The following is a 15,000-nucleotide window of genomic DNA, read 5'->3' on the forward strand; positions in this document are numbered from 1 at the left end:
TATATATATATATATATATATATATACATTTTTCTATCCATCGCTACGAAAGTCTGCTTTAAAAATCTCACTGTCTCTTTGAAAATAACAGAGCTCCGCTTAAAACGAGGGGAGTGTCTAAACCCTATGTAGTGAGGGGAAATGATTGTAATATGGGTCTCAATCTATAAGACCCAAGGCAAGAACCCCCATAGTCAAAGAGCTCCGTGCTGACAGATATCTGCTTCTGCATTAATACCTAAGTGCGCCCCAATCTGGGGGATCATGTGGGAAAATAGAGCCTCTACTTTGCCTTTTCTTAGCGCATTTACCCCGCTTTCTGGTTCTTTGAAGGTGCTCCCAGAACACGGAAGAAGAGATGCCCCTATTCGAAATTCCAGATCCGCGAGCTGGAGCGCGAATTCTTCTTCAATGTCTATATCAACAAAGAGAAAAGGCTCCAGTTATCCAGAATGCTAAACCTCACCGACCGACAGGTTAAAATTTGGTTCCAGAATAGAAGAATGAAAGAAAAAAAATTAAGCAGAGACCGTCTGCAGTATTTCTCGGGGAATCCCTTGTTGTGAACAGCTTTTTAAATCCCCTCTGCTGGCGAGGTGTATGTGGCTGGAGGAAGAAAGGACAGTTGCGAGCATGGGTTTGCCCTTCGAGTCGACAAAGCAACCTTAACCTCAAAGTTTAAGCGTTTTCGTTACTTCTGTTTGTATGTGCGGGAAAGTCCTGAGGGACAAAAGAAGGCAAAAGAAGGGAAATATCCATGCATTTACCCAACCGTTGCAAGGACTTTAAATCAGCGGACATTTTATTTAACCTTTTTTTTTTTTTTTTTTTTTTTTTTTTTTTTTTTTTTTTTGTGGTTGTCATTCTTTTTGTCTGAACAGTTTGGGATTCCACCTCTTTTTTATTGTTATTATATTTTTTATTATTGTTATTATAATTTAGGAAATCTCCGCACCCCATCCCCATCCGTTTGAGTCGCAGTGATGGACGTTATGGTTTTGGGGATGCAGATGCGTTATCGCAGGAGCGGCCAAGTCTCCCTCTAGGAACAGTTCCCTTCATCTGGGGTGAGTGTGTCCGTGTGCGTGTGTGAATGCACACACAGACACGGGTGTCCTTGTGTGTGTTCGCACTCACACCCACTCCAGGCACTCCTGGCCTCCTAGTCTGCAAGCTAAGGACTGTGGTCGAAACCTGATTTAAACACTTCGTCCTTAGCGGGATGGTCATTTCCAGTTCATTCTGCACACGAACTTCATATATATTTATATATATATATGCTTATCTATATGTGTGTACATATGTATGCATATATATATATACATATATACACGATGCAGAAAGGATTCTTCATTTTGAGTGGGGAGGGGAGAATCTAGAGGAAAATGCATTTGCAATAATTGTTTGTAAATAAATTTCGCAGTGTGTCTTTTGCTTTGTTTTGTTTTTGCTTTGTTTTTTCTTCTTTTTCTTCCGGAAATGAGCAATGAAGAAAGCCAGGAGAAAAATAACATTGGGAAGAAAAAAAAAAAAAAAAAAAGGAAAAAAACACAAAAAAAATCTTTATGTATGTAAAGTGAGTCCCCGGGATATTCTGTGAAATTCTGTGGCAAATAAAGATGTTGCAAGCTGTTCTACATTATGATTTTATTTGACCATTTTATTAGCATTGCCCCTCTTAAAAGCCTCTTTGCGGTCACTGTGGTGTGGGTTTTTTTCTCAAGAAGTGGAAATACCTGGGCGCGTATCAGCCTTCTCATCATCCATATTCATACGGACTAGCTGCAAGATGGGCTAAATATAACTGATATTAATAGGAAACCTCCACCTTGGAGCCCATTTTAGCTGTGGAGTTCATTGTATTCATCATCGGATTGAAATTTATAGGATTTTTCTTGGCCCAGTAATCTTCTTCTGAATTTGGCTCCAGATGTCGTTCTCTCTTTTCCGGTTGTAGTTAATCTTTTTTGCATTTTCAAGACACCATACTAGTCTCCTTTTTCTCTTCTCTTCTCTTCTCTTCTCTTCTCTTCTCTTCTCTTCTCTTCTCTTCTCTTCTCTTCTCTTCTCTTCTCTTCTCTTCTCTTCTCTTTTCCTCCTCTCTCTTATTTTTTATTTTTATTTTCTTTTTATTTCTATAAATAAAACTCTAATTACACCAAGGCCCGAGCTGCATTTTTCTAAGTCAAGGATAACCCACCTTATAACCCACAAAGCACAAATGCAAAGTCAAGTCCTTAAATTCCTGCTTAAGAAAAACAAGTTCAACTCACAGGCACAGGGCATAAAACTTTTTTTTTTTTTTTTTGCCTTTGCACAATGACTTTTTTTCTCCTCTCTCTGTCCGTGAGAGAAACACAACGTTTTCAAGAACAAAGAAATGCAGAGTATTGCATTGGTGATGTGGTGTATGCTTTTTTTAATGTGTGTATTTGTGTTGATTTGGAGGGCTGTTCGCAGTTTTTTGGGGGGGAAGGTTTGGAGTTTTGCAATCTGAGCGTTTTCTGATGCGGAGCAATAGGATTTTGCATAGGGACGAGGTGGGGAGAGAAGGGAGGGAGGGGGGAAACAGCAGCAGAGAAACAACACATTTTATATCCATCCATTGAGCGTGTTCTTGTAAAATTCTCATGCTTGCTTTTAAATACAAAAGGCGAACGCTTTGATGGTGTCTTCTGATTTTATTTGACAACGGCGGGGGAAAAAAAATGCGAGCCCGCAAAAATGCTCCTCATTTGCTCACATACGAACACAGGGTAAAGCAATGAGAAGCATCGGGGCTTTCGTGATAGCCCCGATATGCTCTGGAAAGGATGTTCACAGGCATGTTTCTCATTAGGGGAGTGGGAAAAGGGGGTAGAGTAAGAAGGGAGGGGGGAAAAAGTGGGGGATTGCATTGCAAAGCGTGGCTTTATTATTATTTCGTCGCTATTTATTTTTGCAAACGTTTCTATCTCAATGGACGTTTGTCCGCGGCCTAAAAACCCAGCGGAGCTTCGCCGTTTGCATAAACTGGCCCTAAAAGGAGGGGCGGGGTGGGGGGCACATTGCAGAGGTGCAAGGGACTTTCCTGAGCTGGGAAAAAAAAAAAGTGAAAAGAAAATAGAAAAAAAAAAAAATAGAGACAAGATGTGCTTAAAAGGAGCCATCTTCCGAGCAGATGTAGCGGGGTCCCGCTGCACTCCGGCACCAGCCGGGGGTGGGAGGGAGAAGCAGAGAAAAAGAAGGAGAAAAATGAAAATCACTTTTCTTTAATGAGTGTTTGCCAAACCTTCCCAAGGTTAGGAAAACCGAGAGAGGTGCAATAAGGTGAATATCACGAGGTCAGGCACGGCAGTTAATGCTCCGTAACAGCAGCGGCTGCCCGGACAAAAGCGCCTAGTCTAGACATTGTAATAAAGACTGCAGCACTAAACAGCTTAATTTTTCTTAATTACCCCGTCTGGCTAAAGGGAAAAAGACTTCCGCAGTAAATAGTAAACAAATAAGAGAGCCTTACCCAGCTTTTTTTTTTTTTTTTTTTTTTTTTTTTCTCCCTCCCTCTTTTTCTCCCCCCACCCCTCCTACTCCGCTCCTACTAAGTCTTCGGTTCAACTGCAGCACAATGAAACTGGAGGCCTAGTTCAAAGTTTTCGCGAGCTAAAATGGAATGCCAGTTGTAAAACCCAAGTTTATAGACCATGTGGGAGTTTACAGCAGCATTAAGCATCAGGGCCGTGTAGGAAAAGGGCTGTTAATGTTCTGCGGAGGGTGCGGGGGGAGTGGGATACGACAGAGGAAGAGGGGGTCGGGAAAGATGCTTTGGGTACCACCAGGGTGAACAAGCGGAATTAAAAAAAAAAAAAAAAAAAAAAAAAGGTTTATTCATCTTCGTTTCGTTCTGTAGGCACCTATAGGGTGGGAAAGATGGGTGTGAAGCGAGGGGAGGGTCCGGCCTTAGGTTTTTGGAAAAGCCCCCCAAAATTATGCCGGCGAATGGGGTTTCCCCAGGCCACCTGGGGAAGGCCAGCCCCGCAGGAAGGAAAAATGTGAATATATGATGTCTTTGAACTTCAATAAAGTCAAGTCCATCACCTTTAACCCTTTTGTAATAAAGCGGGATGGGAGCGGGTGCCCCCGGCCGTCCCGCCTCCAGGGAGCCCGTGGGAGGGTGGTGGGCGCGGGGGCGGGGGGACCCACATTTTCCCCCCCAAGAGGAAACAAATAAAATCACCAAGAAAAAAAAATTGATTAAAAAAAAGGGGGGGGGAGAGGGGGGCAGAATGCATCCCAGGCGGTGTTTAAATGCTTCATATTTAAGCCAGTCGCGCCGCCTCTTGTGCCTTGTCGAGGAAGTCTCGCACCCTTTAGTAGTGTTATAAATCTCTCTCTGTCTCAAGACGTGGAAAGTTTTTTATAACTTTCTGCCATTAAAAAAAAAAAAGAAAAAAAAAAAAAAGAAAAGACTTTTACAAGTTGCTTATTTATTTATTTACTTCCTTAATTCCCAGCGCGCATTTAAGGCTTTTCCAGTTCGCAACTTTCCGCCCTGCCGTCCATGTCCGTCCCAACAAAGCCTCTCTCATAGGCTGGGATCACCGCTCGGTGCCTACGTTAATGACACACAGACTAATTGCGGAGGACCTTTCGGCGTGACGTACCGACACTCCAAGCCAACCTGTTTCCCATTCCTCCCTGGATTCCCGCGACAACATCTTGGAAGCAGCTCGGGGTTACTTTGTTACCCGAAATATAGCGGGGAGGGGGGGGCGTAGAGGGGGGAAACATACGTTTCTAATTGGCTTCTTGTGTGTGATAATCATGGTCACCGACATTGGCTTTCATGCAAAGCATCTCCACTTTCGCAGAAAATGGGAGGGATTTTTTTTCTCCTTTTTTTCCCCCTATTTTCCCCCCTTTTTAGATGCTTTTTCTTGGAAAAGGTAAATAGAAAATAGAAATGGGGTGAGGGATGGGGGCGAGAAGGATTGGAGGATGGGAAAAAAAACGGAATAAAGTGGTCGGAGATGCTCGCAGGGGTGGACGGGGCTGCATCACGCACCCACCCGTACCCACTCGGAGGGCTCGAAGGGGTCCTCTAGCCTCAACCTCCTTCTCGGTGACTTATAAATTACCAATGTGAGCTGCACAACTCAGCGAGAGGGACATGTAATGGGGGGAAATCCTTTTTTTCTTTTTTTCGTTTTTTTTTTTCTTTTCACTTTTCCAACCGGTCTTTTTGGCGTCGGGCTCGGACCTTGACAGAGCGGGGAGCACAAAATGCCGAGAAGAAAGCCCGTGGTTTTGACAAGTGGACTCGAGCCGACCAGCAATTGAGCTAATCCTCGCCTGTGGATCCCCGGGTGAATTCATTTATTTGTGTGCGAGTAACTTTTTGGGGGTTTTGTTAGGAAGATGCTTCTCCGGGCCCGGCGGAGAGGAGGCAGCACCAGCCCCCAAATCTGGGGGTCTCTCCTCCTCAATGGCCCCTAATGTGGGCAACCATCGATTCAATTCGGTCTCCTGAAGCCCCTGGCAGCTTTTCGGCGGAGAATTGGCAGCCGAATTAGAGTAGGAGCAGGAAAGAAAAAAATATGGAAAAGGGGGGAAATGCCGCACGAAAGCGAAACAGGGCGGGGGGAAAAAGTAGGCGAAATGACTGCAGATTTGAGGGAAAATTGTACTTCAGTTTAAGTCCCTTTCTCCCCTCAAAAAAATCTCTTCCCCCCCCACCCCCCAAATAAAAGCCACAAAATGCCCCAATATAACCCAAAGAATGCGAGAAGTAGTGTGTATTGCCGGCGGTCGTGGCTTGTCCCTCCGCTGTCTGAGCAGAAATTAAAATATATTAAAGATGACTTAGATTATTTTGCCCCAAAATGGCGGTCCATTAAGGCCTTTGCTTATCCTCTTGCCATAAAGCCAGGGAATATAGGGATGCGCAGCATATGTCGGACTGAAGCACGTTCCTCTGCTTTTGATAACTTCCAAATTACAACATGAAACCACGAGAATGTGGTTTGCAACCTCATAAGGCTTTGTTTTATCTGGAGCTGAGGAATTAGGCTGCAGCATATTGCTGATGGAGCCCATAAAATAAAATAATAATAATAAAAAGTCTTTATCCATTTTAGGAAAAAAATATAGGAAGAGGGATTGTTTAATGTAAACATTACAATTGTTTATGTGCTACAAGTAGCCAAATAAACGCAATCCTTTTAATTTCTCAAAATACAATCTAATCCCTTCTCTTTGTATGAAGTGATAGACACTTAAGCAAATCTGCTCTTCTCTGCTTTAAAGATGTGTTTGATATGAACCGTATGTTACTGTACAACCGCCTGTACAAAGAATCCAGACTCTGGGTAACAGTTTGGGCATTTTGCAGAGACTGAGATTAAAGAAGTAGAAGATGATCGAGGCTATCTGTGAGCCTGAGGACTTCATGTATGGAAAAAAAAATATTTAAAACAAAGGAATGCACGGTGTTTTTAAAATAAATTCTCCATGTGTACATGTGTTGCTCAGTGCTCTGAAGCTCGATGGTGATATTTGGGTTTTGGAGGGAGAAATGGTCAATCCAGCAAGACAAAACGCTTATCTTATCCTTCCACTCTCTCCAGATTCTTTCACTATTCTCTCAAGATTCTTTCACTACTCTAGGTGTATATCTACTCTTTATTCAGATTCTTTTCCCTTTACTTTTCTAGAAAATTAGTGTTCATATCCCGAGAGGATCTCTATATTCTGTTAAAAATTATAATTGAAACAATAATGTTTATTCTGGAGCCCTCAGTAGACCGGCATTGCAGCTTCAAATACATCTTAAGTAGCCTGGTGACTGATCCGCGTTTTAACAGCGTTTGAAAGCAGCGATTTTCCAATCGTCATATGTGAAAAATAGGAATTCTTTGAGGTTTACTATTAACTCCCAGAACAGACCAACATTTTAACACGTCCTTTATTGTTTTCAGTCTTACTTTCCAATGATACTCTTGCCCATTCCAGCTTCAGTTACATTTTTCCTCCTGTTAAACTTTGCAAGATGGAATTACAAATAAATAAATAAATCACCAAAATGTATCTCCAATGCTTAGTTTATTTTTAATTATATAATACCACCCAGGCCAGAATGTTACCCACAAAAGCACTCTTCATTGGGAGCACTCCCCAGATGTGCTCTCCCAATGCTCCCACATGCATTTTCCGGCCTCTGCTACAGACTATTCCTTATTTATTTATTTATTTAGAGGTACCGCATGAAAGTTTGTGAAGGCGGTTGGAAAATTAAAGGAAACATGTCAACACTGAATAAACTTCCCCCCAAATCCTCGTGTCACGTTATCGGGCTCTGTCACCCGTCGTATCCTTCCTTATATATGAAATACGCTATCCTCCCTCTCCCCCCCATTTTTTGCCCTAAAAGGATCAAAGAGCAGGGAAAGGGCCCAAAAGTAAAACCAGTATATGGGTGTCTGCCGTCTGCTATGTTGGGGGTAGCCAAGCTCGACCAGGGTTTTCACTACCACCTCAAGGAACATAATATCATTCCATAATTCTTTGACTTAAGTTACTCAGAAAGAAGGAAGCAGGGTAAGAGGGATTGTAAAGTTTGATAGATTTCTTGTGGTGATAGTTTACAGTTTCTAAGCCAACATATAAAGGCGTGGGTTTTATTTTTGCATCGCTGTTATTGTACTCCAGTGTACTTTGCCATAAATCAGAATTATTTCCGCTACAACACGGGGCATAATACCGAGCAGAAAATACAAATTTAAGGTAATCATTAAAGCCTTGCTACCAAATACTTCCTCGGCGCGAAAATGAATGTTTGCAATAAAAGCATACCCAAACTTGGTCAAAACAAAAATACAACGGGCATAAGCAGCACTTGCTATCCATAACTCACGGTTAAATAATTAGATTGAAAAGCAGGGGGACAGGTAAAATATTGCGTCGAAGTCGACGAGAGCCTTTGTCTTGGTGCACATGGAGCTACTCTCCTGGAGAGGCAGAAGAGGGTGTTTTCTTCATCATTTTTTTTTCTCCTTATCTTATTCACGGGGTGCAGAGCTCTTTGGGATGATGAGTGTGAATTCGGGAGATATTTGAGATGTGAAAGAAAGAAAGAAAAAAAAAAAAAATAGGCCCCGTAAGGTAGAAAAGAGAGGGGAAAAGAAAGGACAAATCTGACTCTTTGGTGCATACCCGGAGCCCTAGAGGCACGTAAAATCCCAGGCTTGTCAGAGTCCTTATCTCCCCTCTCCCTTTTTAAGTTCTAATAGCGTTGCTTCGTATTTATTCTCCGTAATTAGAGCAAGGCATTTCTCCCACCGGGGGTTCCACTTAGGCTGATGAATTTTATTTCTCCTCCCATTAATGACCCATGTTTATCATACTTCTAATGATTTTTAACTTTAAACAATATTTGCTCTCCTGGAGACTCCTCTGCGTTACTCGCAGACACTGGCTCCCCCATTTTCCCTTTCCTTTCTTCTTATATTCTTTTTCAAGTTAAAGTTTTGAAGTATACTCATAGCATATTTGGGGGAACCGTGTATTTTTGGGACGCTCTTTCGAATTACAGAGGGGTGTGCTTGCATTCATCCCTTTGTACTCCCCATAATGCTGCTTTAGCAGCATGCGAAACAGTCTCTAAAACCTCCTCGACTCCCACATCGGTAGCTCGCTTTGCCAAAACCTGGTAAACAAAATGCCTGCGAAACGGTGTAAATCTTTATTTTATACTCCCAACATTTACACGTTCATAAAAGAGGCTGTTTCCCCCCAACCCTTCTTTCGAGACCTGGACGGCAGTTTTTACTTGCGATGCTATTGTGCAGCGGACGGGTGGACGAAGAGGACAGGAGGAAATAAAATAAATAAATAAAAAAGAAAAGAGGCAATTATTTAAGGGCACTTTTTACTCTGATGAGCTGCCTGTAGCTCGTTAATACTCTCTTCAACAAAGCATCCCAGAATACCCGTCGAAGAAAAAAAAATCCCCAAATCAGGAAAACATATTTAATCTATAGGCAGACAATACAGGAAACTATGAGGTCAAATTTTGGTGTCCCAAAAAATGCACATGTGTAACTGTTTGACTGAGTAGCATAAATTATTGGCCAGGCACATCAGCTGCAAAAATAGAGTAGAAGAGGGAGGTAAAAAAAAAAAAGTCAAACCAGGGAGGAAAAAAAAAAGAGCAGTATAATACAAAATTGCATTGGTCTTTAATTTCATCACCTATAAATGAGAAAATATTGGCTCCCATACTAAAGTTTTATCCTTTGCTTATAAATATTATGTGGAATTTTCGTTGGATACCATAAAACCGAACGATTTCTATCAAACTGTTTTAAAAAGACCTATGCAGATAACACAAATAGAGGCAATAAAGTGGCAAATAGCTTTCCAGGGGAACCAAATGGCGTCTAAAGCCTACGAAAGCTTTTACTGTGTTAGAGAAAGGGGCACACGAAATAGTATAACGCACTTTTAGGCTTTCTCGGCCTAAGAGATGGAAACTTGTCCCACTCGGGCCGCGGGAAGAGCCTCAAAGTGCCTTGAAAGTGAAGGCGAGCGGGGATTTTACAACCCTGCTTGGGTAAAGCTTTGGGAAAGCAGGTCTGCAGACGTGAGAATATTTAAACAGGACTTCACTTGAAACCGTTACAAATCACCCCAAACGGTCAAGTTCCACTTTTTGCCATGCAATATACTTTTTTTTCCTTTTCCCACTCATTGTTCTTTTTTTTTTCTTTCTTTTTTTTTTTTTTTTATGAAAGATTGTGTTTTCTTTTTTTTTTTTTTTTTTTTTCTGTTTCCCTTGAAAGTGACTCTGAACCCGTGTCTTTCTAATCACTCGTAATGATCTTGAAATTCCAGGCTCTTCGACTTTTTGTGTGTGTTTTTTCTCCATTTATTTTCTATGTGACTCCCCTTAATTTCCCCTTTCGCCTCGAATCAAAGTTCACCGAGTGTCTCTTCAACAAGCCAAGAAAAAAAAAAAAAAAGAAAGAAAAAAGAAAGAAAAAAAAAAAGGGGGGACACAACTCCGGAGTTTAATTGCTACACGATTTAGAAAAGTGAAGAGTTTGAGGGGACACCCACATGCTCGGAACAACAACAGGGGTTGAAATTGCATAGGATTTGAAAGATCTAGCGGGTCTCGGACAGGGTCCCATTTAAGAGAAAAAGTCACAAAATGGAGAAGAGAGCGGAGGCGAAACTAAGTTTCGCTGTGAAATCATCCCAGGAATAAAACAAAGTCATAATAATGAAAAAAAAAATCCAATTCTAGCCATATCGAGGGAAAAGTTTCAATTTGGAAATCCCGTCGTAGGAAATTTATTTTATTTTATTTTTTATTTTTTTGCCTCTCCTTTTTTTTTTTTTCCCCTTGTATGGAGTCCCAGAGAGGGAAGACAGGATCAGAGAAACAGTCAAAAGGGAGGAAATAAGATAAATTTAAAAATAAAAAAAACCTCTCCGGCACTGCCGCACTCTGGCTGGTCGCCATGCAAAACTCGCTTGCCTTTTGCAAATTTATCCCCATTCTTTTTATTTCTCCCTCTTTTTCCCTCCACAACCAACCCCATAAGGTATGTGCGCGACACCCCACATGCCATTTAACCCAACAACTAAAGACAGTTCACAATGAAAGTGGATAATTAAAAAAAGCTGCTTTTGCAGAGCCTCTTGCACTCCAGAAAGGCGAAGCTGCTTTGCTGCAGGAAGGAAAAAGAAAAGGGGGTATGTGGGGGGGATAAGATACAAAGCCTTGGCTTTTATTGTGTGTGTATATATATATTTTAATCAAGAGCTGCCTGGGAAATATCCAAATAGCTCGAAGAAGAGTGGGCTTCGGGATGCGGGGAAATGCCAGAATGAAAGACAGAAAACAGGTCCCCGTGTCGTTTCCCCACTTTTCCCTCCGTTTCCATATCTCGGAGGGGGTCAGTGAAAAGTAAAGTGGGACCGAGTGCACCCCTGACCCCCTAAATAAAGAAAAAAAACTCCAACCACATACACGACCACTCGCAGCCTCCCCCCTCCCTTTTTTTTCTTTTTTTTTTTTCTTTTTTTTTTTTTTTTAATATATATATATATTTTACTATCCCCAGACTCCAAATCACGGCGAAAGCACCCGCGCCACGCACCCCGGCAGAGCTGCGGAGCGGCAAGGGAGGGCAAAGCAAAGCGGGGGGATCCTGCTTGCTGCGGGGGCAAATCCCGCTTTTTTAGGGGTTGGTGGAGGGAGCACATGCCAAACAAGGTCGAAGGAGAGTTAGGGTCGGGGGCGGGGTGAGATTTAAATCCATCTATCACTCCGCGCACTTTTTTAGGGGGCAGATTTTGCGCGGATGAGAGAGATATTTCTAAATCATTTCTATTGTGTATATTTATATATATATTATTCTATATTTTTTGTCACGCCGCAGACGCGCGTGGCTCGGTTGGTAAACAAACCCGCGGGCGCGAGAGCGGGGTGCGCGGGGACGGTCCCGCTTGGTTTTTTTTTTTTTTTTTTTTTTTTTGGGGGGGGGGGTGGTGAGGAAAGCAAAAACGGCTACGACGACGGGACACGACGGCTGAGGCTCTGTCTTTGTTCAACGTGAAGGTCCCGGCCCGGTGCTGGCAGATGTCGCTGTTGCTCCACGGTGCCGTTCCTGGTGGCGACAACTTGACCCCCGTGACGTCGGCCCCGTCTGAATCATCAAGGCCATTTTCAATCCTCATTGGCCTGGGCATCACGTGTCGGTGGCGGGGGGGAGCAAAAAGGGGGGGCGAGATGGGGACGGGAGCGATGCGTGGATAATTATGGTGCTTGATATTTTTTTTCCCCCTAAAAAAAAGATGTCAGCCCCTGGCTGGAGTAGTCCTCCTTAAAAACCCTCTCTGAAAATGTCATGTCCCAACAATGTGACTTCTAACTCGTTTTTGATGGACTCGTTGGCCGGTACCTGTAGAGGGGAGAATTATTCCTCCAGCCAAGGGATGTACATGCAGCCTGGGAGCGATTTCAGCTGCGGAGTCATGAGGAACTGTGGAATTATCCCGTCTCTTTCCAAAAGGGACGAGGTGAATAGCGCTACCTTGTCTCTCAGCACCTATCCATCTTACCTTTCGCAGCTAGACACTTGGTGTGACCCCAAAAATACGTACAGGATCGAGCAACCTGTTGCAAGACAGCTCCCATCCTGCTCTTTCCCCACCAATGTCAAGGAGGAGAATGTTTGCTGTATGTATAACGCTGACAAAAGGGCGAAAAATGCCACAGAGGCAGCCCTCTACCCCAACCAAATGCCTGAGCCTTGCCTAAATGACCATGAAGTCCCCGTTCCCAGCTACTACCGAGCGAGCCAAGGTTACCCCTCCATGGAGAAGACGCCCAACTGCAGCAACCCAAATGAGTTTGAGGCAAGTTTTGAAGCCAGGGCGAGCCTGAACCCACGGAACGAGCATCTGGAAGCGGCAGCACCGCCACCTCCGCCACCTCCGCCGCCGCCCCCGGTGGCCAAAGTGAGTTTCCCCGAAAACACCCAACCCGAGCACGCTCCGCACCCCACCACCAACGAAATCAAAACGGAGAAAAGCGCCCCGGCTCCCAAGCCGGCTCCATCGGACGCCGAGAAGGAGCTGCCTAAAACCACCGACACCAGCACTGACAACTCCGACAACGAGGCGAAAGGTAAGGGGACTCCTTCATTAACCGCTAGCTAATTGCGGGAATTAGCAGCCGTGGATAATAAGAATAATCACGGCCGCAATCAGGCCGGTAGTCAGGCTGGTCGCTGTGCCAACTTCTCCTCCGGAGATGGGCAGAATAATGCACTTTACTGTCCTTGTCTTTTCATTAAAATATATATTTATATTCTTCTTATGGATGTTTGTTGTGGGGGTGGGAAAAAAAATGGAGCTGACAAAACGAACAGTCGGTTATTGGGAAAAATAAAAAATAAAAATAAACTCCTCTCGCTGTTTGCCCAGAGGAAAAACAAATTGCTGTACATGTACTTAAAAAAAAAAAAAAAAAAAAAAAAAAAGTCCTTGCAATTCACGCTGCAGAATGTAAGAAGATGAGGTAGCTTTCCAAAGACTCCCGAAATTGCAATGACTTGGGGGTTTGCTTTTTTGAGGGAGGAGGGGTTGTTTGGGGTAGTTTTGTGGTTTTGAAGATGGATGAAACCAGGGTTTGTCCCCCACCCCTTGCTGTTGCCCTTTGCAAATGCTTGTTTTCCCTATACGAAGCTCAATTTTGCCTGCTTGCGGTTTGCTCGGTGCTAAATATTTATTTGGAGGAAAGGAAAAAGGAGAATGCGTTGAGTCTCATTTTGGGATGCAAAGAGCTCAGGCTGGAGTTGTGTGCTGTGATTCATTTAAGTGCTTAGCTCGTTGAAGGCTCAGAGAGGAAAAAGCTTTTTATTTTTTTTTTCTGCATATATATATAAATATTCTAGAGAACTGAGGTCTCGTTGGCGAAGGCGAAAAATGTTTCTGTGTGTTGAGCAGATGTTTTAAGTTTGGGATTGTCTGAAAAGAGGCTTTCGGTGAACACATTTTATTTTCGCTGCTGAGCTCGCTTATGGCTTGAAATCTAAGTGTTATTCGGATATTAGGGTCTGTTGCTGTCCAATTTGGGAGCTAGGTGGATTCAGAGGCTTCTGGTAGGGCAAGAAGTGGAGATAAGGCGACTGGACACGCGGAAATTCCGAATATATATATATAATAATAATAATAATAAAGAGGTTGGTGTAACAAAATCCATTATAGCGGATAGAGAGCTTAGGAAGGGATTTCATTAGTTTGGCCAGGTTCTGGGGATTAAAATATGTGCTCTGGGCTGATCTAGGTCGGGCACTAGGAGGGTGGCGGGGTATCTGGCTCCCTGTGTGCCCTGTGAGCTGCCTGGAGTGCCCGGGGTGTCCTCTCGCGCAGACATCCCTGGGTTGGGGCACCATATGCCCATATATATTGACGTTCAAGGGAAAGGTTTCTCCCTTCCCAAATTGGCCTTTTCCAAAGCAGAGCCCATAACCACCTCTTTTTATTATTATTAATGCTTATTTTATTTCATTTGTTATTTTTTTTCTCCTTTAACCGCATCGCAACCCCATGGAAAATCGCATTAGCTGACAGTTAGGTTGCAATTAAAAAAAAAAAAAAAAAAAAAAAAAAAGCAATGTCAAGGTTATCAAAACCCCTAAAAAACTTATCTGCACAAAGCGCCTTCGATGTCCTTGTCAAGTGAGATTTTGGTGGGAGTTAACCTGGAAAAAAAAAAAAAAAAAAAAAAAAAAAGGATTATGTTGGTTTGCGGATGCACTTGGGGCGGAAATAAAATAAAGATAAAGGTTTACTGCTGTCTCGGATGCTACACTTTTAATGAGTGCGTGGATAAAGATGTTGCTTTCCAGATTTGGTGCATGTGGCGAGAAATCTTACATGGTTTGCAGTGTTTCTAAATGGTTGACTCCAATCTGGGGTGGATTGTGTCGGTTTCTGCTTCGCGTGTGTTTTTTTTTTTTTTTTTTCTCTGTCTCTATTAAATGTTTAATAACTTAACTTTTCATTGATGTTGTACCCGAGTTATTATTCATGCAGAAGGTAAGCTATCTGCCGAATGTAATTTAAGAATTTAGGGCAAGCTAGGTTTGCAGAGGGGATTTCCAGAGCTTGCTTAGCATAAAAGGTTTTCTGCAAATGTGAGCGGTGGTTTCATGTCACCCAGCAGCAAATTTTGCAAAGGTATTTGTCTAATTAAAGTATATATTTTTAAATTCATTGCAAATGAAGACCCCTGAAGCTGGCATTAATGCTTCTGCGAGGGTCTGGCTGCAATTCTAAAACAAGCTCTGCCCTTTTCCTGCACAGTTTAGACATAAATATTGGCCGACCACTGGTGCCAGGATTTTCTCATGACCAAATTCAAAGCCCAAGTATTTGCCGTGTTTATTTATGTATGTGTGAAATACGTTTGCCTTTGCGAAGTGTATGTGTGCGTATGGCTACGCGTGT

At 42.9% G+C, this 15,000-nt stretch overlaps 2 protein-coding genes across 2 annotated transcripts in view; both read left to right on the forward strand.

The window, feature by feature from the left end:
* Positions 1-566, forward strand: part of HOXC11 (homeobox C11) — a 2,151-nt gene extending 1,585 nt beyond the window's left edge. Inside the window, exon 2 of the mRNA XM_026046686.1 lies at positions 334-566. Within this exon, the coding sequence (XP_025902471.1) occupies positions 334-566 (233 nt within the window). The remainder of the gene's footprint in view (positions 1-333) is intronic.
* An 11,287-nt stretch (positions 567-11,853) lies between these two features.
* The window catches only part of HOXC10 (homeobox C10), a 4,414-nt gene continuing 1,267 nt past the window's right edge, over positions 11,854-15,000 (forward strand). Inside the window, exon 1 of the mRNA XM_026046685.1 lies at positions 11,854-12,673. Within this exon, the coding sequence (XP_025902470.1) occupies positions 11,887-12,673 (787 nt within the window). The 5' untranslated portion in view covers positions 11,854-11,886. The remainder of the gene's footprint in view (positions 12,674-15,000) is intronic.

This window comes from Nothoprocta perdicaria, unplaced genomic scaffold (genome assembly GCF_003342845.1).
Source record: "Nothoprocta perdicaria isolate Ctin4 unplaced genomic scaffold, notPer1 scaffold_452, whole genome shotgun sequence".
NCBI lineage: Eukaryota > Metazoa > Chordata > Aves > Tinamiformes > Tinamidae > Nothoprocta > Nothoprocta perdicaria.